Source organism: Brachyhypopomus gauderio, chromosome 5, assembly GCF_052324685.1.
Source record: "Brachyhypopomus gauderio isolate BG-103 chromosome 5, BGAUD_0.2, whole genome shotgun sequence".
NCBI classification, from domain to species: Eukaryota; Metazoa; Chordata; class Actinopteri; order Gymnotiformes; family Hypopomidae; genus Brachyhypopomus; species Brachyhypopomus gauderio.
This window is the reverse complement of record NC_135215.1, coordinates 34803649-34827594: the sequence shown is the minus strand read 5'-3', so window position 1 is coordinate 34827594 and position 23946 is coordinate 34803649. Positions and strand designations below refer to the sequence as shown.

The window sequence follows — 23946 nt, the reverse complement described above, 5'->3', positions numbered from 1 at the left end:
TACCTCCTAAAGAGAGTTCAAAAGAGGTGGATAAAAAGGTACATGATCGTCTGTCCCCATTTTAATATCAGTAGCAAACGTGTGACGTAAAAATTTGTGACAACCACAAACTGGTTTCGGCATTTTCCCCACAGTTTATGCTGCCTATGTGTGGAGTAAAACCCAGCCCCTCCCAGGCCCCTCCCTCAGCCCCTCCCTCAGCCCCTCCCCTTGAGCTCACATTTAACAGACAACAGGAAAGGAATCCAAATGTGTATTCTGCATATTTTACATACACATATGAATACTTAAAATACAATGCATTAGTCATTTGTTTGTAATAATGAACATAAACTGGAACCGTCATAAAAGAAGGGGAGACACAGAGTGGATTGTCTTTCATCCATTCTTTTTTTCTTTTCAAATACCCAAACCTGACTCTGCATTAAAACACTGCGTTATTCAGGATTTCAATCAGCCTGTAACTGATCAAATCAGAATGCCTCTCTTATTATTACAACAATGTTAGCTATTCAGCAGAAGAGAAGAGGGGAGGAGAGGAGAGAAGAGAGGAGGAGAGGAGAGAAGACGGGAGGAACGGAGAACGCAGACTGCACATAGCCAGAAAAGGGTTTGTCAAATGAAACATTCAAGACACTGCAAGAGGCAGTGAAATGTTTACACAGTCATAAACAAACAAGAAAATATCAGTTACATAAAAGACAGCATGAGAGAAACAGGGAACACAAGAGATAATAGTCACCTACGTGTGCAAATACATTATCATTTGAGTACATGGTTGAACAGTAAAAATAAGAACAACAGCTAAATATAATTTCTGCATCCCAGACCACTGAGAGGCACTCAGTGTGGTTTGTTATGTATTATTGCGAACATAATTTTCATACTTGCTACAGAGAGAAAATGAGTTTTATTAGAATGAACCTACAACAGGCAATTTCAAATTTCTTGTACATTTAAAACTGAACCACAGTGTAGCTGTGCTAAGTCCTTATGACAGTGAGTTGATACACATTAGTTTGGAAAATGTAAACGCATATGAAGCTGGTCTTCAAAGCCTCCTGTGCAGGCCAAACCAAAATACTGCTGGATGTTAATCATTCTCTAATGCATTATGTTCTCAAATCCTGCATCTAACATCCTCCCCGGTGTTGAGCACTCAGAAAAGACAGAGCAGCCAACGTGTTCGCAGATCCCAACACCAACAGTTCCAGCCAGCGGTTCTCACAATCAGAAGGATTAACACCATACTGTTTTTTTTCTCTCTTTAGCTCATACAATCTCTTCATTATTGTGACAAATCAACAATGCAATGTTCAATAGCATCTTAATGGGATGGCACTGCTTTAACCCATCATCCTAAAGTGAGAAAGAAAGTAGCCGTGTCCCAAGACTAGCACACTGATACAGGTACTGCTGGGTATTTAAAGTAATTTTACCACTATCGTTATCTTTATCATTATCCTTATGATTTATTGAGTCCTAATATTAATAACGCCTCACTACTCAGTGAAATGAAAGGACTAATCAAGTGGCCTAATCTATTAATTGAGAATGTTTGTTCACAAAAGTAACTTACCTAGCACCACACATATCAGTTTAACACAAAATTAATGTCAGCACACCCTACCTCTATCAAACTAACTCTAAAAGAGATAAGTATACTAAAAACAGAGATACTGTACAGCATGATGTGTTCAATAAACAGATAAATATTTGCACTGAGTAGGTCTTAATAGCGGTATTTTCTTCTTACCTATACAGACAGAAGTTATCTTTATACATGTGATCAATAATAACATTAAATATTGTAAAATTAAAAAGTAGAACGGTGAGGGGGAGAGAAAGAGTGAACTCAGCTGTACAGTTTACAGGCCATATGAAGTTCAGAGTTCTCCACCTGGCAACAGAACCAGTCAAATATACACAACAAAAATGATCATGGGAGAATGAGGGGAAAGAAGAAGAAGAAAAGGAAGATGATGTGATAAATAAGAGGTGTATTTACATGCAGGCGTCCTACGCACAAAGATGAATAATAATATACCATATATATTATTGCTTGACATTCAATTATGGCTAAAATTCTTTTTGTTTGTTTGTTTTTTTCATTTTCTTCTATATTCTAAAACTTATCTCACTTTTAATAAGTGTATTAGCTGTGCTTTTGGAGAAACAAAACAACTCACATTTAGATAGATGAAAATGGTAAGCTGTGCTAAGCATCTTAGTAACACTTTCACCTTCAACATCACAACGGCCTCACAAGCATGACATCACACGAGTTCCATTTATTATAAGATCTGAATGTCATTAGATGGCTTTGGCAGTGTGAGTGCCTACACTAGGGGTCGCAGAATTAGAAGGATGGAATACTGTAAACTCGTTTCGCTCATTGTGACTGCATAGGCCCTTTGACGTCAGATTTGCATAATCGAGATATGAATAGAAAAGAATAGTGAGGTGCATTGTGTCATGCTTGCAAAGCCTTCTCGGTGGGTTCAAGCTCAGTGCTCCTAAATGTGTGGGGAACCCTGGGCAAACGAAGAGATCCACGGGCCTTAACCGTCACCAGCTCACTCTGCTGCTCCTGATCTAGTTTATTAAAGCCTTGTCTGGGGTTTCACTTAAGCACACACACACGCGCATACACACACACACACACACACACACACACACACACACACACACACACACACACACACACACCCACACCCACGTTTATCATATTGCTTCTTACTCAAATCAACAAAGAGGGTATAAACCACAGATTAAGCATACTGCTTCACAAACTGATAAAAGGAGACATTTTATGGACCACTGGATGTTTCAGTAACAATGAGCTATTATCTGTACATCAAGACGTCAATACCACACATTTAGTTACGGTTTAGTACCTTTGCTTTGATTGGAAAAAAAATATTCAAAGTACTAGTTTAGAGCCTGTATTGCTTATAATACCTAATACAAACTAGACTGAAAAAAAAAGATTCTAGCTGTGGTAGAACAAATTCATTACAGTTTTATGGTGCAACTCTGTATTATTGTAACTGACTTTAGGACACATCAGTATGGATAACGTGGGCTGAAAAAATGCCAACAGTCTTGTGTGTATCAAAGCTTGTTCAAAGGGAACTCCACGGTAGTGGCTACCCTGTAGAAACCCGTATTAGTAACGCACTACAAATTCCTGACTCGGACAGAATCTGATAGTGGAGCGAATTGTAGAAGAGGTATTTGGCACATAGATTAATACAACATGAGTGACAATTAAAACATTCCCCATCCAGATAAAAAGGGTGACGATAGAGCTCACTGCATGAAGGTTATTTTGTGACCTTGGACCCTGCTAAGTATGCACAGAATACACAGTTAACTTGTGAGTGAATTGGTATTAAATTTCATTGCTGTGGTGTGTGTGTGTAACAAATTGTAAAATTGATTTAGTCTTAATTAAACAAATTAAAGGGGTAAATTAAATTATATAAAGAGACATATGGGGAGTGTTTATGGAAGCGAGTAGAGAGATTTTCTTTACAATATCTTAATTGGTGGTTTATGTCATTATTGGAATATGAGATATGTAATCTTAGGCACACTGACCAGAGAAGCGCTTCTAAGAACTGAAATCACACGTCATAAAGTACGTTGCTACATGTTTCAGAAATAGTCTGCCCCAAAACTTTCACTAAAGCTCCCTGAGCATACGAGTTCATGAACTGCCAATTCAGAAGGATGAAGAAAGTTGGATTGTCATTCACAGTTTAACAAATGTTCCTGTGTAGTTAGGACTGTTTAATCCTCCGGCCACATCAATCAAATACATTGCACGGGATAACAGAAGATGGCTAGTGAATTGTGCCATTTGTGGTAATAAACTTCTGTCTTCTTTTCTCTTATAGGCCATTGTTTAAGATGTCACACTCCCATGTTGACCCTGGTGATATAACAGGGGCTGTGGTATACTGGGAACACATGAATATAGGAAAGTACTCAAAGACAGGACCAATGTGCAAGAAACAGCCAAAACTGGGTGCAAAATGGCGATGATGATGATGATGATGACTAGGATGAGTTATAAGGAGATGAGCCCAGTGGCAATACCCTACCTATAACAGCATCAAAATGTCTTCTCTCAAGATCTCACAGAACAAATGACACTAACATCAGAGTTAGAAGGACAACTCTTCCCTGAGGAAAACAGGACTTTCTCACACAACACTATGTAAAAATGAGGGGGAATAAATAAACAAGCAAACAGGAAACCCCTACATTAAAATATTGATTTGGCGTCACCAGATAAGGAAGGTTTGCTGTTCAGAAGGAATATTTGATATCAGGGTCATCGAAGTGGTGTTTCTGAATCATATGTGGGTTTTATAATAGTCACATCGTAGCTTTACTGGAATGTTACAACACAAACGTTTGTGGACTTATTCAACATAGGAAACCACTATGGCACATTCAACAGGTTTCAGTTCACTCAACACACAACAATTAGGTATTGGGAAAAAACAGCACTAATACCACCGTTGTCTTGTTTGCCAACAAAACATATAAACACAACAGGTCTAATTATTGCAGGGTTAAGTGCTATATCATCTCTCAGCTTATCCACTGTACAGATTACAAAAATAGAACTTTTACTACCAGACAAGGCTTTGAATATTTCATTCTCTTTTTTATTCTGTCTCCTCGCTTTCATCACTGTTGGGTAAAGGCTTTTCCAGAGAGGCAGGGCGGCACAAACACGACATCCCCGAGCATCTCATCTCATCCACAAAACCAGACGGGACAGAACTAACTAAGCAACCTGGACATGTAGGTCTGCTGTGCAAGTCACACGCTTAAAAGACCTTAACCCCTTGGTGAAGGTCGTTGAAGAGACTGACATGTGAGCTGTGATGTGCCTTGTGCACCACTAGGTGGCACCGTTGGTTAGTGCATTTCGTGGACCAGGGGAGTCCAGAAACAAGTTCAAATTTCCCCCATTTTAAACCCTGTGCCTGCCGTGTGTACAATCTTCTGAAATGCATTAAGAACTACGAATGTGCTTTGCACTTGCCCGTAAATATACGCTACAGTTCATTAACAATTTTGTTACATTTCAGGTGATTTTATTGTAAGAGTGATGTTAGTAACTATATTATGTTCAATTTACAATTTCCTAAATGTTCACAGATTTCAGACAAATTGAGAGCACCTGGTGATGTGGATAAGCAGTTTTAGAGGTTTGTATTGGCTGTGCTATTGTGTCTCACAATTCTGTAGCACAGCAGGGGCCAAAACGTTGAAACACATATATGTAAAAATGCAGGCCGAGGTTCAGAAACATCCCCGCCCCCACCTCTGGGAGCCTGCAAGGGCTCATGGGAAAGCAGTGTTTCTGCTCAGTGTGCCTCTCTGGTGGCCTTTACCCAGCATGCTTCTCTCCCTGGTACACGGGCACACACACTCACACCCCTCCCAGCGCAGTAAGAGCGTCTGACGTGTAGCCTTCACAACGCTGCGGTTTTCACTTGTATTTCTTTTCGCACATGCAACACATCACTAGGTAAATATACAAGTCTTAAATTAAAGAAAGGTGCAAATAAAAGTGCCTTATCAATTTCAACAATTAAGAATAGTCTAGCTACTAATATCATACATGTTATTTAAAATAGATTCTATAAACATTACTTTTTTGTATAGTAAGTACTTATGACCGTATACCCTGTAGCACATTAGAAATCCGATGGAATGGGCCCTTGCATTGTGGCGGTGCGCTCAGTTAAACTGCAATCACCTGTCCAGGTAAGGATTTAATAGCAGATGGCCTTACATGATATCACTAAGCAACCATGATGAATGGAGTCGTCCACAGCTAAAAGTAAAATTGCTTTTTAAAAACTAGAATTACCAGAATTCTACGTATTTTTTCTTCTTCTTTCTTCTTTTTTTATTTTAATTTTTTTTTGACGATTGTCCTTAGAAAGTTGTCGCTTCCTGTCGCCCTATGCAGACGGCTCCACGTCCCCCAATCTCTCTCTCTCTCTTTCTCTCTCCGCCACTTGCTTTCTTTCATTGTCATCTCTTGCACTGCCCGCTTGCAATCTGAGCAGTCGTCTTCCCAGCAGCCATCAGTCAGAGAGGAGGCGTGGCCAATCACAGCCCGGCGTTTACATCCCTTCATGTGCGGAGATCTCTGAAACTAGAAGGGCCTAACAAGAAAGGACTCGGTGGCGTCTTTAGTTAGTGGCTGAGTGGCAGTACTGTCCCTCCGACCAGACTGAAGTGTGTGCTGTTGGTTAACTGAAGTTAAAGGGTTCAGTAGGACGTCCTCTTCACACCGAGCGTTTGTTATTCTCCTTTTTGCTGATGGTTGGGGCTCACGATGAGACTCTTGAGGTTGAGCCAGGAAGAGAGGCAGAGAGAGAGAGAGAGAGAGAGAGAGAGAGAGAGAGAGAGTCCTTATCTTCTCATCCTTTCCCCTGGGCCCCCAAACCCCGCTGGGTCAAAAAGGAAGCCAGAACCCTTGCAAATCAGGCTCCCAAATCAATTCTGCACCCCCCCCTCCCCCCAAAAAGAAAAACAGCAACAACAAAAAGAACAAAAACAAAACAAAACAAACAAAACAAAAAAAGTGAGTTGTTTGAGCAGCAGATTCGCTGTCCTTGTGTGTGTGTGTGTACGCATGTATTGTGTGTAAGTGTGTGTGTGTGAGAGTGGGTGTGTTTGTGTAAGAGTGTGTGTGTGTGTGTGTGTGTGTGTGTGTGCAGGGCACTGGTAAAGTGTCTCAGATTCATGCTCAACATTCCCCGCCGTGGTTTTGACCCCCCGGGGTCAGGGGGCAGGCGGAGGACCCACTAGCCGTCCACGGGCATGGACTGCTCAAAGTCCGATCCGAAGAGCTCCTTGTACAGCGGTGGGAAGTGGGTGCGCACAATGTCTGGGTACACGGCTTTGAAAGCAGTCAGCTTCTCTGTGTGTCTGCTGCACAGAGCTCGCAGGGTGGACACTTTACATATCAACTGCAGAGGGAGAGAGAGAGAGAGGGAGGGAGGGAGGGAGGGAGGGAGGGAGGGAGAGAGAGAGGAGACACAGGTGTGTTATTGTGAGGTTGGAGATGGAGGTGGGAGGAAGAGGAGTGTGCTCCAACACTAGTCCTGCTCTTTCCCCCCTATCATGTGTCCTCCACACTCCACTCACACACTCTTCTCACACACTCCACTCAGACTAAACTCACACTCCATTCACAGACTCCATTTAGACTCCTCTTAGACTCCACTCACACTCCATTTAGACTCCCAGCTTCAGTGTGCTGAAGTTTCTGCTTCATACACATGTGCGCTAGACAAGGTGTCAAATCATATCGTTTCTAATTCATTCACTTCTATGAAGACATGAAGACCTTCAGTTTACAGTTCAGTGCCTTCATCTGTTCTCTCCATGGCTGTGTGTGTGTGTGTGTGTGTGTGTGTGTGTGTGTGTGTGTGTGTATGGGTGAATGAGTGAGTGAGGGTATGTATGTGTGTGTGTGTGTGTGTGTATGGGTGTGTGTGTGTGTGTGTGTGTGTGTGTATGGGTGAATGAGTGAGTGAGGGTATGTGTGTGTGTGTGTGTGTTTCTTCATTCATTACCTTTGTCAGTATGCCGTCCTCTCTATGGTTCTTCTGCAGGACGTGTTGAAGAGCCAGCTGGATCTTCTGCTGAAGTTTCTCTACCTTCACCTTCTCCTGGAGCCAGGAGCGGTCTGATCACACACACACACACACCCACACACCCACACACACACACACACAGACACACACACACACACACACACACACACACACACACACACACACAAACAGAGACAACAAGCTCATGATGAAGAAACAAGTCTGTTGCGCAAAACAGAGATGACAGAAGAGCACAGTACCCCCCACAGTACCCCCCCCCCCAGTACCCCCCCCAGTACCACCCCCCCCAGTACCCCCCCCAGTACCACCCCCCCCAGTACCACCCCCCCCAGTACCCCCCCCAGTACCCCCCCCCCCCAGTACCCCCCCAGTACCACCCCCCCCCCAGTACCCCCCCCAGTACCCCCCCCCAGTACCACCCCCCCCAGTACCCCCCCCCCCCCAGTACCCCCCCAGTACCACCCCCCCCCAGTACCCCCCCCAGTACCCCCCCCCCAGTACCCCCCCCAGTACCCCCCCAGTACCCCCCCAGTACCCCCCCCCCCCCCAGTACCCCCCCCCCCTAGTACCCCCCCCCCCCCTCCCCCAGTACCCCCCCCAGTAGCCCCCCCCCCCCCCCCCCCCCAGTAGCCCCCCCCACCAGGGCTGAGGGTTAAACTGATATGACATCATGCTTCTTTGAGGCCCTCGCAGACAGAGATGACATGAGGAGCTGACACTGACTGTGAGGTGTGGTGACATGAAGCCGCCACATGCCCTGCGTGCGTGCGTGCGTGCGTGCGTGCGTGCGTGCGTGCGTGTGTGCGTGCGTGCGTGCGGAGGTGTGTCTGTGCAGTGGGGACTGCATGGCTCTGACTGCCTTACAACTCTGTAGGGGCGGTTAGCTTGGCTCCTACCTGCAGACATCAACACAAACGCAGAGAACAGGGCGAGCTCGTCCTCAGACAGGTGCATAGAACACAAGTTTTTCCCGAACTCGAAGACAGAGCTGATCAAGTCGTCACAGCCTGGCAGAGAAGGGGGGGGGGAGCAGACAAAGGTGTCAAGCACACTCTTGATCTTTAGCACAGGAAACGTATAAACACACACACACACACACACACACACACACACACACACACACACACACACACACACACACACACACACACACACACACACACACACACACACACACACACACACAAGCATATACACCACACACTCAGACAAACACACACACTCAGTAACAGCGTCTTCCAGACTACTAAAGGTCTTTCTTCCTCATTCTGATCCTCATATTGTAATCATGTTTTGAAAGATGAATACTGTTACATATCTACGACTGGGTCACTGATGAGACTTTTAGCAAAATCACTGATAGGTGATGTTCGTGCACAGACGTGCACACACAGACGTGCACACACACACACACACACACACACACACACACACACACACACACACACACACACAGAGCGCTGTGATGACAGCGTGGAGGACAGAGGGTGCCTTGTTTAGTGGGCCACCCGCATTACACTGAATAAAACACTACTGTTACTACAGCAGCACGGAGGCCCACACACACACACGGGCACATACACACCCTCACATGCTTGCACACACACACACACACACACACACACACACACACACACACACACACACACACACACACACACACACACACACACACACACACACACACACACACACACACAGATAAACCACTGCAATCGTTTTCTTCCCTCTCCCTGCACATTTGTATTCATTCTGGCATTTAGACAGCGTCCTGCCTCAGAAGTGTTTGGACGCACATAAAGAACTACAGCGCAGGGATTTTATTATTGTCACGGCATTCAAACATAAACGCCGTCTGCTTACACTAGAGAAATCCAGTGCGTCGCTCTGTGACTATATGGATTGCAGGCTTGATAAAGGTCTTACTAAAGCTTCCACTGAATCCTCTATATCTGGGAGCACAGGAAGTATCCAGACGGCTTCTCTAGTCTTCCTCCTTGAAGAAGGAGCAGACCTGCTCTACCGCAGGGCAGTTATGAGGAGTCTGTTGTAGACTGTTGGTCTGAGTTTGTGCGTGTGTGTGTTTGTGCATGTGTGAGTGTGGGTTTGTGTGTGTGAATGTGTGTGTGTGTGTGTGTGTGTGCATGTGTTTGTGTGGGTTTGTGTGTGTGTGTATGTGTTTTGTGTGTGGGTTTGTGTGTGTGTGTGTGTGTGTGTGTGTATGTGTGTGTGCATGTTTGTGTGCATGTTTGTGTGTGTTTGTGTGTGGGGGTGTGTGTGTGTGTGTGAGTGAGTTTGTGTGTGTGAGTGGAATTGTGTGTGCTTGTGTGTGTGTGTGTGTGGGATTGTGTGTGTGTGGGTGTGTGTGTGTGGGTGGGTGTGTGTGTGTGTCTTTCACAGAAGCTGTGCATGATCTGTCAGTTATTAAAGTGATGGTTTCTCAATTCGCTGCCATAACTTTAGAGGACGAAAAGCAAGAAAAGATAAAAGCTTGAAGAAACAAAAAGTATAAATGCAGTGACAGGCGCACACACACACACACACACACACACACACACAACGCAGAGAAGTGAGCTTCCACTTACCTAATGACTTAAAGACATCAGGGCCAGCGTACTTCCCATCAAAAAAGACTGTGTTGTTCTGCGGGTCGAAGGCACGGCACATTCTGACAAACACCACCTCCAAAGAACCTACAGCCAGGCACCAAACACCAGCGCCAACGTTAGCAACCCAAAATACCACTGCAGGCAACACTGTGACTCACGCTCGGTGCTGACTGGGGTTACACAGTAACTGACGAGGCTCTTTGATAACCCACAGACGCCTTCTCTCTAGTTTATGACTAAATGTCTCTGGACATTCTCTCTATCTAGATAAGGTCACTGTTTCTAAAACACCGAGCATGCAGACCACTAAAATCCTCTTAAGAGGATTTACACTTTGACTGCAGTTTTGTACCGTGTGTGTGTGTGTGTGTGTGTGTGTGTGATGCCTGCATTCCTCTGTGTGTGTGACTCAGATTCTGCCATTGCGTTGTTGTGAGTGGGAGATGTAATTCTACATTTGTTGCGAGCTGGATTAAGAGGTAAACACAGTGTAATGGGAGCCATTACGAAGCTTTGGGAAGATGGCACGTCTAGAACGTCTTCAGGTACCGGATCCATGTCAGCGTGTCATTATTAATATAGGGATTTGGACTCGGTGGGGTGCAGTTTCATAGGAAATTCTGGAGAATATACTGGAAATACTGAAGAATTTACTGGGAATATTGGAGAATATATTGGGAATGTTGGAGATTATCAGATCACTTGTATTTCTGTCATAATTAGTTAGGTGCTTCATTAATTCTCAGAAGGATGCTAAGACAACAGCTAAGACTACTGTTATAAGCACAGCAATGACCACAGTTACGGCCACAGCTATGATCACAGCTGCAACCACAGCTATGACCACAGTTAAAACTGGGCCGCATCACTGGTGAAAACCGGGGATTATAACACTTGGTTTATTCAAACTCACTGAAGCCTTCCACTGCAGGTAAGATTAAGCTAAGACCACAGTTACACCCCCAGGTACAACCAAGACTGCTTCACTCTTCCTGAACCAGACACCAACATCATAACACGGGATGCCAAACTGGTCTGGAGTCAGTGTGAAGGACCCTGACGCACTGCTAGCTCATACAGGAGAGGAGGCAGTACCTGCTTTGAGCAGCACAATCTGATCGTTCTGGCAGAGGTCCATGAAGCCGTCGATGCGCTTGGCGAACTCCACCACGTACTGGATGGCCTCTGTGATCTTGATGGCGCACAGCTGCCACATGACTTCTCTGGGCTGGGGAGACAGAGCACAAGTGGGTTTGGTGAATCAGGGCGGCCCGTGAGCGCACTTCACTGTGTCTAATGCGACCCGTGCACGACTGTTTACCTGAACACTGCTGCACATGACCCGAGGTCCGTTCTGCTCTCATCTATTTTGGCTGAGATGGTTTTGTGTGTGTGCACGATTTTCAGATAGAAGTGTTAGTTTATATAATCAGAAAGGATCGCAGTAAGAAAAAAATTGGTCAGACTAGAGACATAAAATGTACATTTGCTTTAAACAGACAGAAATGTACATTTAGAGATATTTCCTTTTTTTCATTTTGCAATGTGTTTACTGTCTTTAGCCAGATGGAAAATTAAATGCAGTTTCAGGAAGAAAAAAAAAACACTGCAATCTGGTCCTACTTTGGTCACAGCATGAGGCCTGAATACTACATGGAAACTTGTACAAACGGTGTGTACAAATACTAGTACTATACTAGTACAACTGGTGTGTACAAATACTAGTACTATACTAGTACAAACGGTGTGTACAAATACTAGTACTGTACTAGTACAAACGGTGTGTACAAATACTAGTACTATACTAGTACAACTCGTGTGTACAAATACTAGTACTATACTAGTACAACTGGTGTGTACAAATACTAGTACTGTACTAGTACAAACGGTGTGTACAAATACTAGTACTATACTAGTACAACTGATGTGTACAAATACTAGTACTGTACTAATACAAATGGTGTGAACAAATACTAGTACTGTACTAGTACAACTGGTGTGTACAAATACTAGTAATGTACTAATACAAATGGTGTGAACAAATACTAGTACTGTACTAGTACAACTGGTGTGTACAAATACTAGTAATGTACTAATACAAATGGTGTGAACAAATACTAGTACTGTACTAGTACAAACGGTGTGTACAAATACTAGTACTGTACTAAAACAAATGGTGTGTACAAATACTAGTACTGTACTAATACAAATGGTGTGTACAAATACTAGTACTGTACTTGTACTAATGGTGTGAACAAATACTAGTACTGTACTAATACAAATGGCGTGTACAAATACTAGTACTGTACTTGTACTAATGGTCTGTACAAATACTAGTACTGTACTAATACAAATGGTGTGTACAAATACTAGTACTGTACTTGTACTAATGGTGTGGGCTAACAGCAGTAGGTCACTGGAGGCCCGTTTCCCATACGCAGACGCAGGTGAACGTTCCCAGAAACAAGCCTTCACATCACTAGTGTCAGTGACACCATTTCAGGAAGGTTTTTACGAACGCTAAAGGCCACAGCCATCCTGTTGTACTCCAACCTGCATGTAGCTCATTTAAAATATGATAATATTAACATCAATCCTGCTTACGCAACCATGCTTTGAGAATACATTTGGAATGAACTCCAAATACTCTGATTTCAAATCATACCAGCCTTTTCTAAGCCCAAGAGAGATGCATATGAGCTCGGCTAAAAGACACCCTGCAGTTGTTTATGGTATCAAGCATCCTAGCATCCTCTGAGCCCAGCACGGAATCACAGTGGCTGTGGTTGTGATTGTGGTTGGGCTGGTGGTGAGGACTGTGGTTGTGAGTGTGGTGCTGGTTGTGAGGACTGTGGTTGTGATTGTGGTTGGGGTGTCAGTGGGAACTGTGGCTGTGATTGTGGCTAGGCTGGTGGTGAGGATTGTGGTTGGGCTGGTGGTGAGAACTGTGGTTGTGATTGTGGCTGGGCTGGTGGTGAGGACTGTGGTTGTGATTGTGGTTGGGCTGGTGGTGAGGACTGTGGTTGTGATTGTGGTTGGGCTGGTGGTGAGAACTGTGGTTGTGATTGTGGTTGGGCTGGTGGTGAGGACTGTGGTTGTGATTGTGGTTGAGCTGGTGGTGAGGACTGTGGTTGTGATTGTGGTTGGGCTGGTGGTGAGGATTGTGATTGTGGTTGGGCTGGTGGTGAGGACTGTGGTTGTGATTGTGGCTGAGCTGGTGGTGAGGACTGTGGTTGTGATTGTGGTTGGGCTGGTGGTGAGAACTGTGGTTGTGATTGTGGCTGGGCTGGTGGTGAGGACTGTGGTTGTGATTGTGGTTGGGCTGGTGGTGAGGACTGTGGTTGTGATTGTGGTTGGGCTGGTGGTGAGAACTGTGGTTGTGATTGTGGCTGGGCTGGTGGTGAGGACTGTGGTTGTGATTGTGGCTGGGCTGGTGGTGAGGACTGTGGTTGTGATTGTGGTTGGGCTGGTGGTGAGAACTGTGGTTGTGATTGTGGCTGAGCTGGTGGTGAGAACTGTGGTTGTGATTGTGGCTGGGCTGGTGGTGAGGACTGTGGTTGTGATTGTGGCTGGGCTGGTGGTGAGGACTGTGGTTGTGATTGTGGTTGGGCTGGTGGTGAGAACTGTGGTTGTGATTGTGGCTGGGGGGCGGGCATCACCTTGTTCTGGTAGCTCTCCATCTCCTCCTGGAGGAAGGTCTGCCAGGTCATCTGCTGTAGCTCCTCCCTCAGATACTGACACGTCTCCATGTGAGACTTGGAGATGTTCTGGGCCAGGTTCTCTGCAACAAGCAAACGGCACAGCGTCAAACAGTCAGACATGCAGGACTACTACACGTGCACAGATACACACACACACACACACACACACACACACACACACACACACACACACACACACACACACACACACACACACACACACACACACACACACACACGGTCAGGTACATATGTATATACAAACACACACGTGCACATGCCAGCACCCCCACTCATACACACATGCAAAGATGTTCTAGACTTCACAGTGTAAGGCTGCTAATTCAGCAGTCAGCAGACGCTGCTTTTAGTTGTATGGGATGTGGTTGTTTATCCAACACTTTTATCAGTCTATACAGAGACTACACAGCCTATACCACTGAATGTCTTTATTACTGTTTTGCCAAATTTGATTTGAGAGGCTTGCTGAGTGTTTCCTCTACACCCTCCAGCATGAAGCCCATGACACAGTAAAGTTGTGTGTGTGTATGTGTGTGTGTGTGTGTGCCCTACACAGAGCGAAAGCACATCAACCATGGAAACAAAGGTCACATTTGCTTTCAATAAAAAAGAGCAGAAGGGAGAAAAAACACAAAGTATAAAAATTCAATCATGTTGAAAACACATCTGTTCGGAGGATTCCCAGAGCACAGGGGGAAACTAAAAAAATGATTTCCCCCGACGTGTGCCCTGCTGGATCCTGATTGGCCCTAATTAATGGAAACTAATTACAAAAAAGAGGCACTTTTAATGAGTCTCAGAGATGAGTCTCCAACCTCCTGCTATTTTAAGCCACCTTTGTGTCATTTGCCCCACGGTTGAGTTCTCCCCCCCACCCCCAGCAGAGCATCACCCCAGCAACCATCTTCAGGTCCCCACCGTCTCACCCACACCCCTCCCACGTCCCTCCTTCATCCCGCCCACATCCCCACAGCATGCCCCCTCCCTCAGCTTGCCTGTGTGCCCACCTAGCTCAGCCATCGAGACGGTGGGCGAGCTCTCGCCGTTGGTGAACGAACAGTAGGGGAAGAATCCCGAGCCGGGCGTGAAGTCGCAGATGGGCTCCGGCTTGATGCCGTTGATGTCCAGGCCGGACTGGTCGGGCGACGGCTGGATGTCCATGTAGAAGCTGCTGACGCCCGAGTCGGGCTTGGTGCCGTCGGGCGTGTGTCCGTCCATGTAGCCGCTCAGGTCGTCGTGCAGCTCGGTGAGGCCGTTGGCAGAGAGGCCGTAGGTGGGCGTGAGCGGCTCGGCCTCCCCCGGCTGCTGCTGGTGCTCCCTCTGTTGCTGCTGGAGCCGGTGTTTCTGCACCTCGGCGTACAGGCTGTCACGCTGCTTCTTGGACATGCGGCCGAACTTCACCGCTGTGGGGGGGGGAGAGGACACAGAGAACGCAAGATGAGTCGCACCACCTTAGCTCAGCGGCCACGAGAGACGCCTGGTTATCGGCCGGGCCGATTACTCCATTCTCACGTGCCGTGACTTGCGAAATACGTCGGAGGCAGGCGGCGGAACAGGGGTGTTCGCTAGCCCCTGTAGTGGGAGAGTGAGCGCTCCGGTTTGCCTTGGGGATGCAGCTCTATGGCAGGCAGCCCAAAACACTGGCGCTGCCCACCTGGGTGGACAGGCAGGCCCGGGCACTCCCCCACCTGAACCCTCCCCCGTGGCATTAGGAGGGTAATGGGTGTTAAATGCTTCCCTGATCTGACGTCTTTACTTTACGCTGCTAACCCTTCACTTCAGCCTCCGAGAGAGACACCCGCACGCAGCGGGACACGGCAGGGCAGCGCACAGCCGCTCCGACCGGGCCAGCAGGACGGTTCCTGCTCCACTCAGAACAAGGACGCGTGTGAACTGTGTGGGTGAGACCCGGCCTCGTGGGGTTCAGAGTGTCACACTCATCCAGAATTTGTTTCCTGTCTGAAAGTCATAAAAAACCCAGCTGCCAGATTTAATGTGAGGTTAACTGCAAATGAGTGTTGTGGTCACGCGTTTACTCATTCATAAATGGCAGCACATTTTACATATTTTTCAGCTGCATTTCAGCCTCATTTGTATATGGTGTTACAATTTAGAATATGTAATAAAAAAAAAAACCTTGAACCTGCACAAAAATAAATATCCTGGTAATAAATTGATGTGACCTGGGTGATCTTTTGTTTAATAATATTTGGCCATACATGAAAATTCTGTACTTAGCTAATCAACAAATATATTTCAAGGCACATTTTTGGTCTGGTACGAGGATGATGGTGGACACTGTAACTACGAGGAAGGTGATTGGCTTGAGCAGGAACTCACGAGTGCCACAAACCTTTGCCAGAAGAAATTCTAATGTAGGTGTATCTCACAGAGAGAACAGTGTATGTGAGTTTGGGCAAGAGTATGTGAGCTTGGAGAGTGTGAATGTTTGGGAAGTATGTGAGTTTGGGGAGTATGTGAGTTTGGTCAGGAGTATGTGAGCATGGGCCGGAGTATGTGAGTTTGTTTTTGGAAGTGGGAAAGAAGTGTTAAAGGGCCCACTGAAAGGGATTGACTGCGTGATGAAGGGGTGTGGCCTAATGTATGGGTGTGTGTGCATGTGTGTGTGTGTGTCAGAGAGAGAGAGAGAGAGAGAGAAAAGAAGGCAGGCAAATGGGGGCCAGTGAGCTTGTGTGTGAGTGATGTCAGAAGTGACCTTGCCCGTCCTGGTTGTGTGTTTGAGAGCAGCCCAGCGGACTCTGATGGCCTGATTACTGCTTCCTGTTACGGGCCATAGTCACTCAGCTCAGCCAGGGGCACTACAGGGGGCTTCCACACACACACTCACAGACTCATGTACACACATACACATCTCTCTCTCTCTCTCTCTCTCTCTCTCTCTCTCTCTCTCTCTCTCTCTCCCTCTCTCTCTCTCTCCCTCCCTCTCTCCCTCTCTCCCTCTCTCTCTCTCACCCTTTAACGAGCTCTCCTAATGGCAGTCATTTACTAAAAGCTACTTGCTGTCAGACTCTTTACACTCAGAGTTGAACCTGCCCTGAAGTCCATGACGAGACCTAACTCAGGAAAGTTGGGCCCTGGACATTGTCACTTGCATGAAGAAAATCAGTATTTCCTCTTTAATACAGCCAGCCCACTGTATGTCTCTAATGCAGACAGATCACTGTATGTCTCTATTACAACCAGATTACTATATTTCTCTAATACAGCCAGACCTCTGTATGTCTCTAATAGAGCCAGACCACTGTATGTGTCTAATATAACCAGACCACTGCATTCATATCCCAACTTATACACCAATATATATAAAAATATTTGGAATATATGAGGATTCAGCCATCTAATCCTTGTCACAAGCATGTGAACCTCTTTAGTTTAGACCTGTTTTGCATCTTCTAACACATGTAAACACTGGACATCATCTGCATAAAGGCCCAGACATGGAAACTGAATTACAAATCACTTCCTTTTTCCAAGTGAGGGGCTTAATGTTCAGATTCTGAAGATATCTGTGTCTGCATCCCAGGCTACTAAACGCATTCACACATTCCATCATATCATTTGTTCCAGCTCTCTCTGGCCTGGCCTGGACCCCCCCCGCCCCTTCTGAAAGTGGGCATGTCCGTGCCCGGGCGTGTGCCATGATGCCTACTCTTGTGCCCACCCTTTAGACAGCACCAATGCCCTCCATGGAGTCTTCCACGGTGCCCACCCAGGTGCCCACCCAGGTGCCCGGCCCGGGCGGGGCGCCCACACTCACCGTCCCGGGACATTCCCACGGCCAGACACTTCTGCAGTCTGCAGTGCTGGCAGCGGTTCCGGCTGGTGCGGTCGATCAGGCAGTTCTTCTGACGTGGGCACGAGTACGCAGCATTGCTCTGCTGACTCCGCCGAAAGAAACCCTGTGGAAGAGAGAGAGAGAGAGAGAGAGAGAGAGAGAGGGAGAGAGAGAGAGAGAGAGAGAGAGAGAGAGCCATAGGGAAGGAGTGAGAGTGACAAAGATGGAAGGAGGGAGAAATAGAAGGGGAGAAAGAGAGAAAGTGAGAGAGAGATGTGAGGGGGGAGTGAGAATGAGTGAGAGAGTGAAATGAGAGAGTGAGTGAGAGAGAGAGAGAGAGAGAGAGAGAGAGAGAGAGAGAGAGAGAGAGAGAGAGAGAGAGGGGGTCAGCAGTTGATAATGCATGAATACATGCTCTTGCTTACAGACGAACTGTTCACGTAAGTGGTCTCTAAAAGCACGGACACCCAGAAGGGAGGTGAAGTCCTCCACAGGGTCACATGGTTTAGGATCCCACGGATGACATCTCTCTTTTATCTGGGGACATCTACTGCTAGAAAAGCTGATTAGCTAATGTGCAGCACTCTGCCACTATTTGCATGCCTGTGTCAGTAAAAAATGGTGAGTTTGTGCGCAGTTATTGGAGTTGAATAACGCAGCAAAACCAGTGGGTGTTAAAGAGAGGGAGGGAGGGAGAGAGAGAGACACACACACACACACAGACAGAGAGAGACAGAGAGCCTAGTTGATACCTCATCCCTTTTACTTAATGAATTGATTCCAGCACACCATTAACATAACCCACTCCACTGTTCGATACACATATGTCTTAATTAGTTGCTCATTGGCTGTTTAATTACAAGAAAACAGCTGACAGCTGCCAAGTTGCTTTCTAATGGCAGCCATTATGATAGCGGGGTAGAACTGGTGGTGACAAGCACCACTCCTTAATAATGCTATGATTTATGGGCCAGAGTGGTGTGCTCGCACATATCATTAAATGCCTCTCTGCCTAAAGTCATTAGCAATCATTAAAGATACATTTCAGCAGTTTATTCTTCAGGCTTGTTCATTTTCCTTTGTGTGTGTGTGTGTGTGTGTGTGTGTTTGTTGTTGTTTTGGGGTTTTTTTTGGAACGGGGGAGTGTATAAGGGTGATGCTGAGCAGGGAGTCTGTCTTTAATTCTAAAATAGCAGCCCGGCGTTTGTTCGGTTCTGCTGCGCCCGGCACCGTCTGCCTGTGGAATACTAACAACCAGCCCCAGTGACAGGCGGCAAACACCAAACACAATGAGCATATAATTCCCTCTGCTGAGGGGATGGTATGTGTGAAACTACCCCAGAAAGGGCAGTTGCAGTTAGAAAACTAAAGCAGGAAAGGTGAGTCAAAACCAGCGTGGCATAATGGCTAACGACGCGCTGTGACTCAAAGCACGGCCCTTTTGATGGTCTCGTTCGTGTAGGAGACAGTACGCGAGAGTCAAAGTGGCCTGAACGCTCTGTCAGAGTCTCAGGGAAGCGTGCACAAGCAGTCACGTTGTCCTGATCACCGCCGCCCAGAGTGATGAACTGACTGGAGCCTGTTGTGTCATGTTAATGATGATAAACGCACTGATGTTTACACCTGCGAAACGTTACTCGGTCTTCCCAGTATATATTCAAATACACTCCTCAAACCAGAGATCTCTGTGAGGCGTTTCCTTTCTACGTTACCAGTGTATGTCTCTACCTTTTGTTTTGTTTTACTTTCTTTTTTGGCGGGGCTGTTTTCGTTGTCTCTCTCTCTCTCTCACACACACACACACACACACACACACACTTGTTTGGTTGCTTACCTTACAGCCCTCACATGTTATCACACCGTAATGGATTCCAGATGATTTGTCTCCACAGATCTTGCAGGGAATAATTTCAATTTGAGCTGCGGAGAAGAAAGAGGGAGAGAGAGAGGAAACAGTCAGGATTTTCTCAGCTGTCAGCGGTTGCAGCACAACACCTCTCTGCCACGGCTGTGTGTCGCTACATGAAACGGAGCGCAGCTTCAAACGGCCCTCTTCCCTGTCACGCCGCGAATGCTAAAACTGCACCTCTTACACAGGAGGCCATCTTACCTCCCAACATAACTCGCTACGAACCGCTACAATAACAATGTCAGGCAACCAACATAAAAAAAGTTAAAACTCCAATATACCCACGACATAAAAGCCACCAGACCCTTCGGGGGGGGCAATACAAGAGCAGAAACCTGACAAGGGGCACCTCTTCACTACAGGAGCGGACTTTTGTCAGAAATGCAGACTCCGTGGCTTCTTCAGAACTGTGTGAGCGCTTAAAGCTCCCACATCAGACAACAAAGGTGTCGCCATTGTCCGTAATCACAAACAGATTATGCTGGGCTGAAATAGACTGGCATGTAAAACCAATCGTGTGTATTTCAGCATTTTAACTCCACAGAAAAAAAACAAACAAAACAAAAACATTTGTCCCAGTCTGTGAGACCGCTGTCATCATAAGGAAACTTCTGAGCCTCTGGTCAAACCCCTGGCAGCGCACATTCCTTGTGCTTGGGTAGATAAGTGCAAAGAGTGCAGCTTAAACATCGCCCGAGTGCTTTATTTAAACAATTCCCGAGTGCTTTATTTAAACACTGGCAGAGTGCTTTAGTTCAGCTGAACAGAAAGCGGCCATGCTGGGTTCAGGTCCTCCAGACAGAGACAGCAGCCCTGTGACAGCAGCTCTAGAAAACTTTGGGGAAGCTCAGAAATCCAGATGCTCAGAATCCATTTGCGCCCATCACCTTCGTGCCATCATGAGCCCGGCGGCTACCGTTACGTTGTGTGGATAACGTCACAGGCCCACGCCACACCCCCCTCTCTCTATCTAGTGCCTCCCCAACTGCTGATCTATTAACCCGTAAAGGCTGGCCACGGAGGCGTCCGGCCCACCCGTATCAGCCAACGTCTTCGTCAGGCCGTCACAGGCCGTGCGTACACGGAAGGCATCCTCTCCGCCGTCTGGAGAGTGCTACGTACGGAGCGGCATACTGAAGTCATTACCGTGTGTAATCAGCTATGATTGCTGCTGTGTGCAGTTAGATTACTCCAGAATAGGACCATCCAGCTAAGGGCTTCTCTGACAAGACAGTTGGGTAATGAATATTTTAAGGGAGATGTAATTATCCCCCTTTCTGGCGCTGTGTCTGTGGCGCTGGCCGGGCGGGCCACTCTATTGTTTGTGTTTGTGTTCTCCCGCCACAAGCGTTAAAGCGCCGGTGTGTTGCCGGTCCTTTAGCATTTTCAGCCTCATTACTTACATAATTTGTTCTGACATGCACTTAGAACAACTGAGGCGTGCAGTAATTAAGGCTGGCTGTGGTGGGGTCCCGGAGAGGCGGTGCACCGGCGGGGTCCCACCAGCAGGGGGCAGCGGAGCGCTGCAACTCCACCCCTTCTCCCAGGGTTCGTATCTCCGCTGGCCCACAGGCAAGCAGCTCCGTGCGCGGCCAGCGTGGAAGGCAGGGCTGTGGGTGCCCGGTTCTGAGCGGAGGACCGCGGGGCGGGCCTTTGTGGCACACCGCGGCCTCCGCCAGCTCCTGTGCCTCCGTCTCTCCCCGGGCGGTGCTGTGAGGGCCCTCCATCTTAGTGCTGTGGAGGCGGGCACTCGAGCTGACAGAGACTGTGCCACATTGGGGGGGGGGGGGGGGGGGGGGGGGGGGGGGGGGGTAAGCAGCCGGAACTGCATGCCAGGCTTCAGGCGCTGGTGTGGGCATGACACGGTGCCCAGCATAGAGGATACAGTAAGAGGCAGTGGGAGCTAACACAGTCCCAGGGCCGCCACGCTGCCTGGGCCTTCATGTGAAGTGGTCACAAAGCCCCCCGTCCCCAGCCCGGCTCAGGCAGGAGTCTCCGGTATTCAGCACGGCTTTTGTCTAGAAAGAGAACTGAACCGAAACTGATCACCTCCACTCCCCCCACTGGGAGATAGAGGAAGACTAACCTCAAAGCACAAAGCAAACGTGCACTTACATTCTCACATGCTCTCCAGGCTACAAGAACAGGCAGAGTATAGTATGGAATTAAGAAAAGTATATTTTAGAATAAAAGTATATTTAGAATTTCATACTCTAAACGTAAAACAGCAGAAACATGCAGAAAGAAAGAGAGATAAAGCAAATGGAGTTAAAATATCTAAAGCGCTATCTAAAATATCTCGAGCAAAGTCCCACTGCGGTTAGCACATGGACAGCCTTGTGGATTAAGTACTGTGGATGAAAGAGTCAATATCTATTGACATAAAACCCAGAGGTTGTGGAAATACGGTGCCAGAGACTGATGGGTCTGCATATTCATGGCTGATGGCTCCACCGGGCTGGGGAGAACCTCGGAGAACCTCGGAGAACGCCAAAACACACGCGCAGCACACCAAGGGCTTTGCGCCTATTGCTTAATTCATGTAAGGAACGAGGGGTTGAAATTTAAATGATTTGTTTAAATGAAAGTTAAAAGGATAATCTTTCTTGCTCTGTATACATTAGCATCTGGTTTGTTCTGGCAGGTGCTGCTTGTTTAACCATTAGCGATATTTCCCCTTTGCCATTAACTTTGCCATTTAGATAGCCGACAGGTGCGCAACGTAATGAGGGAACACGTACAACACGACATCGGCGAGCGTTCATTTTCACGGCAGTTCCATCACTGGTGACGAAGGCCCGTGTCTAATGACACAGAACACACTCAAACAACGTTCACGCAGTGGTCACATTAAACTGGTGATTTATATGTCCATTTCGACGCTTCTGCACATATTAGGATAGGAGACGTTCATTTCACTCAATGAAATGAAAGGAACTGGTACCAAGCAAGACTCTCCTGTAACATCCAGCGAGAGTCCTGCGGAACAGAAGGCGTTGTAACTCCACTTGACAATTAATCTGTCTGTGTGTTTGAACATGCAACGGCTGTAAGAGACACGTGTGTCTGCTGTAGCGTCTAGATTGTAGGTTAGAAGACACAAATAAATAAACCACAACTGTGACAGTTATTTGTTACACTACGATATTTATCTGCTTTGCCAGATCTACTTAGTATTGACCAAGGATTGTATTTTTATTTTTGCGCCTGTGCGTAATACACACACACAAACACAGTTCTAACTACCAAAGCTGAAATGGCTCACACATCCTCTGTGTGTGGCGTGACTGGACAGAAGGCGTTCGGAGAGGCTGATTGAGCACAGCTCGTTAAGACCGCTCCGTGCTGCTGTGACTCTCTGGTGCCTGGTTCAAGGTCACCGAGTCAGAGGCGACAGGGAGAGACAGAGCCTTGAGGATGGAGCCATGAGTCACTCCACTCTCTTTCTCCCTCTGGTCCTGGCTGCCTCTCTCCATCTCTCATCCTTTTTCACCCTTCCTCCTCCCTCCGTCTGGCTGTCTCAGTCACACGCCGCGTTCCCCCTGCCCTGCGCAGACCTCAGATCAGGCCCGGTGGGAGAAGATACTCTCCAGTGGCCCACTCGAGACATCGCAGCGCTGCTGCCATCAAACACAATTGTCACTCGTGTGCCAAAAGGCCATTGTAATTGGTTCAACGCATTGTTCATGCACATAAATTCCCATGGAAGCCATATTTCATAGCGTAATGTCAGCAGGCGTGGAGAGCCTCGTCGTGATTGGTTGTCTGCGCCTGGCCACGAGCATGAAACATGGCAATTATGAGCAGAACATTTTTACTCCAGTCGGCCCAGACTTCCTGGACTAAAAAGAACAAATGAAGATAGTGGGGGAAAAGTCGGTTCGAAAAAAAAAAAGAAGAAGAAGAAGAAGAAGAGAGACACTTCATCAAAAAGGAAGACAAAGATCATTACGGCGTATCGCGCGCTAACGGCCCGGCGCGAGCCTGTCACAGCCGCGCGCGGTTCCTTCAGCGTGTTTTAGTGCTGACATCAGCGTCGCGAAGGCGCTCGCACTCGGGGCCCGACGCTCGAGCGCGGCCCCTTTAGTGCGCGCGCGCCTCATTTGTACCTGAAGAGCGTCGTTCGGAATGGAGGCGAAAGTGGGATGTTGACACAGTGTAAATGTTCAGAGAGCCTCTCCTCGCTAATGGAGGGAGGGCCCACGTCTAGCTTCACCACACGCCGCTCCGTCTCGGTGCTAAACGGCTC

At 47.1% G+C, this 23946-nt stretch overlaps 1 protein-coding gene across 1 annotated transcript; it reads right to left on the bottom strand.

Annotated features, from left to right (window-relative positions):
- Window positions 1-238: 238 nt before the first annotated feature.
- On the bottom strand, window positions 239-23173 carry roraa (RAR-related orphan receptor A, paralog a). Its single transcript, XM_077004650.1, has 12 exons — window positions 23034-23173; window positions 22105-22176; window positions 21201-21431; window positions 19623-19845; window positions 17771-17912; window positions 15000-15395; window positions 13930-14051; window positions 11366-11498; window positions 10247-10354; window positions 8558-8668; window positions 7620-7732; window positions 239-7010 (listed from the first exon to the last, which is right to left on the bottom strand). Exons 1-12 carry the CDS (start codon window positions 23171-23173, stop codon window positions 6846-6848), a joined length of 1956 nt encoding a protein of 651 aa, XP_076860765.1. The 3' UTR covers window positions 239-6845.
- Window positions 23174-23946: the final 773 nt, after the last annotated feature.

Excerpts from the sequence above, each read along its gene's own strand:
- roraa (XM_077004650.1), bottom strand. The coding sequence starts at position 23,173 with ATGGAGAGAGGCAGCCAGGACCAGAGGGAGAAAGAGAGTGGAGTGACT. Across the intron at positions 22,177-23,033 it reads AGTCACAGCAGCACGGAGCG|GTTCTCCGAGGTTCTCCCCA; the intron begins GTCTTAACGAGC and ends GCGTTCTCCGAG. Across the intron at positions 7,733-8,557 it reads GTTTGTGTTGATGTCTGCAG|ACCGCTCCTGGCTCCAGGAG; the intron begins GTAGGAGCCAAG and ends GTGTGTGATCAG.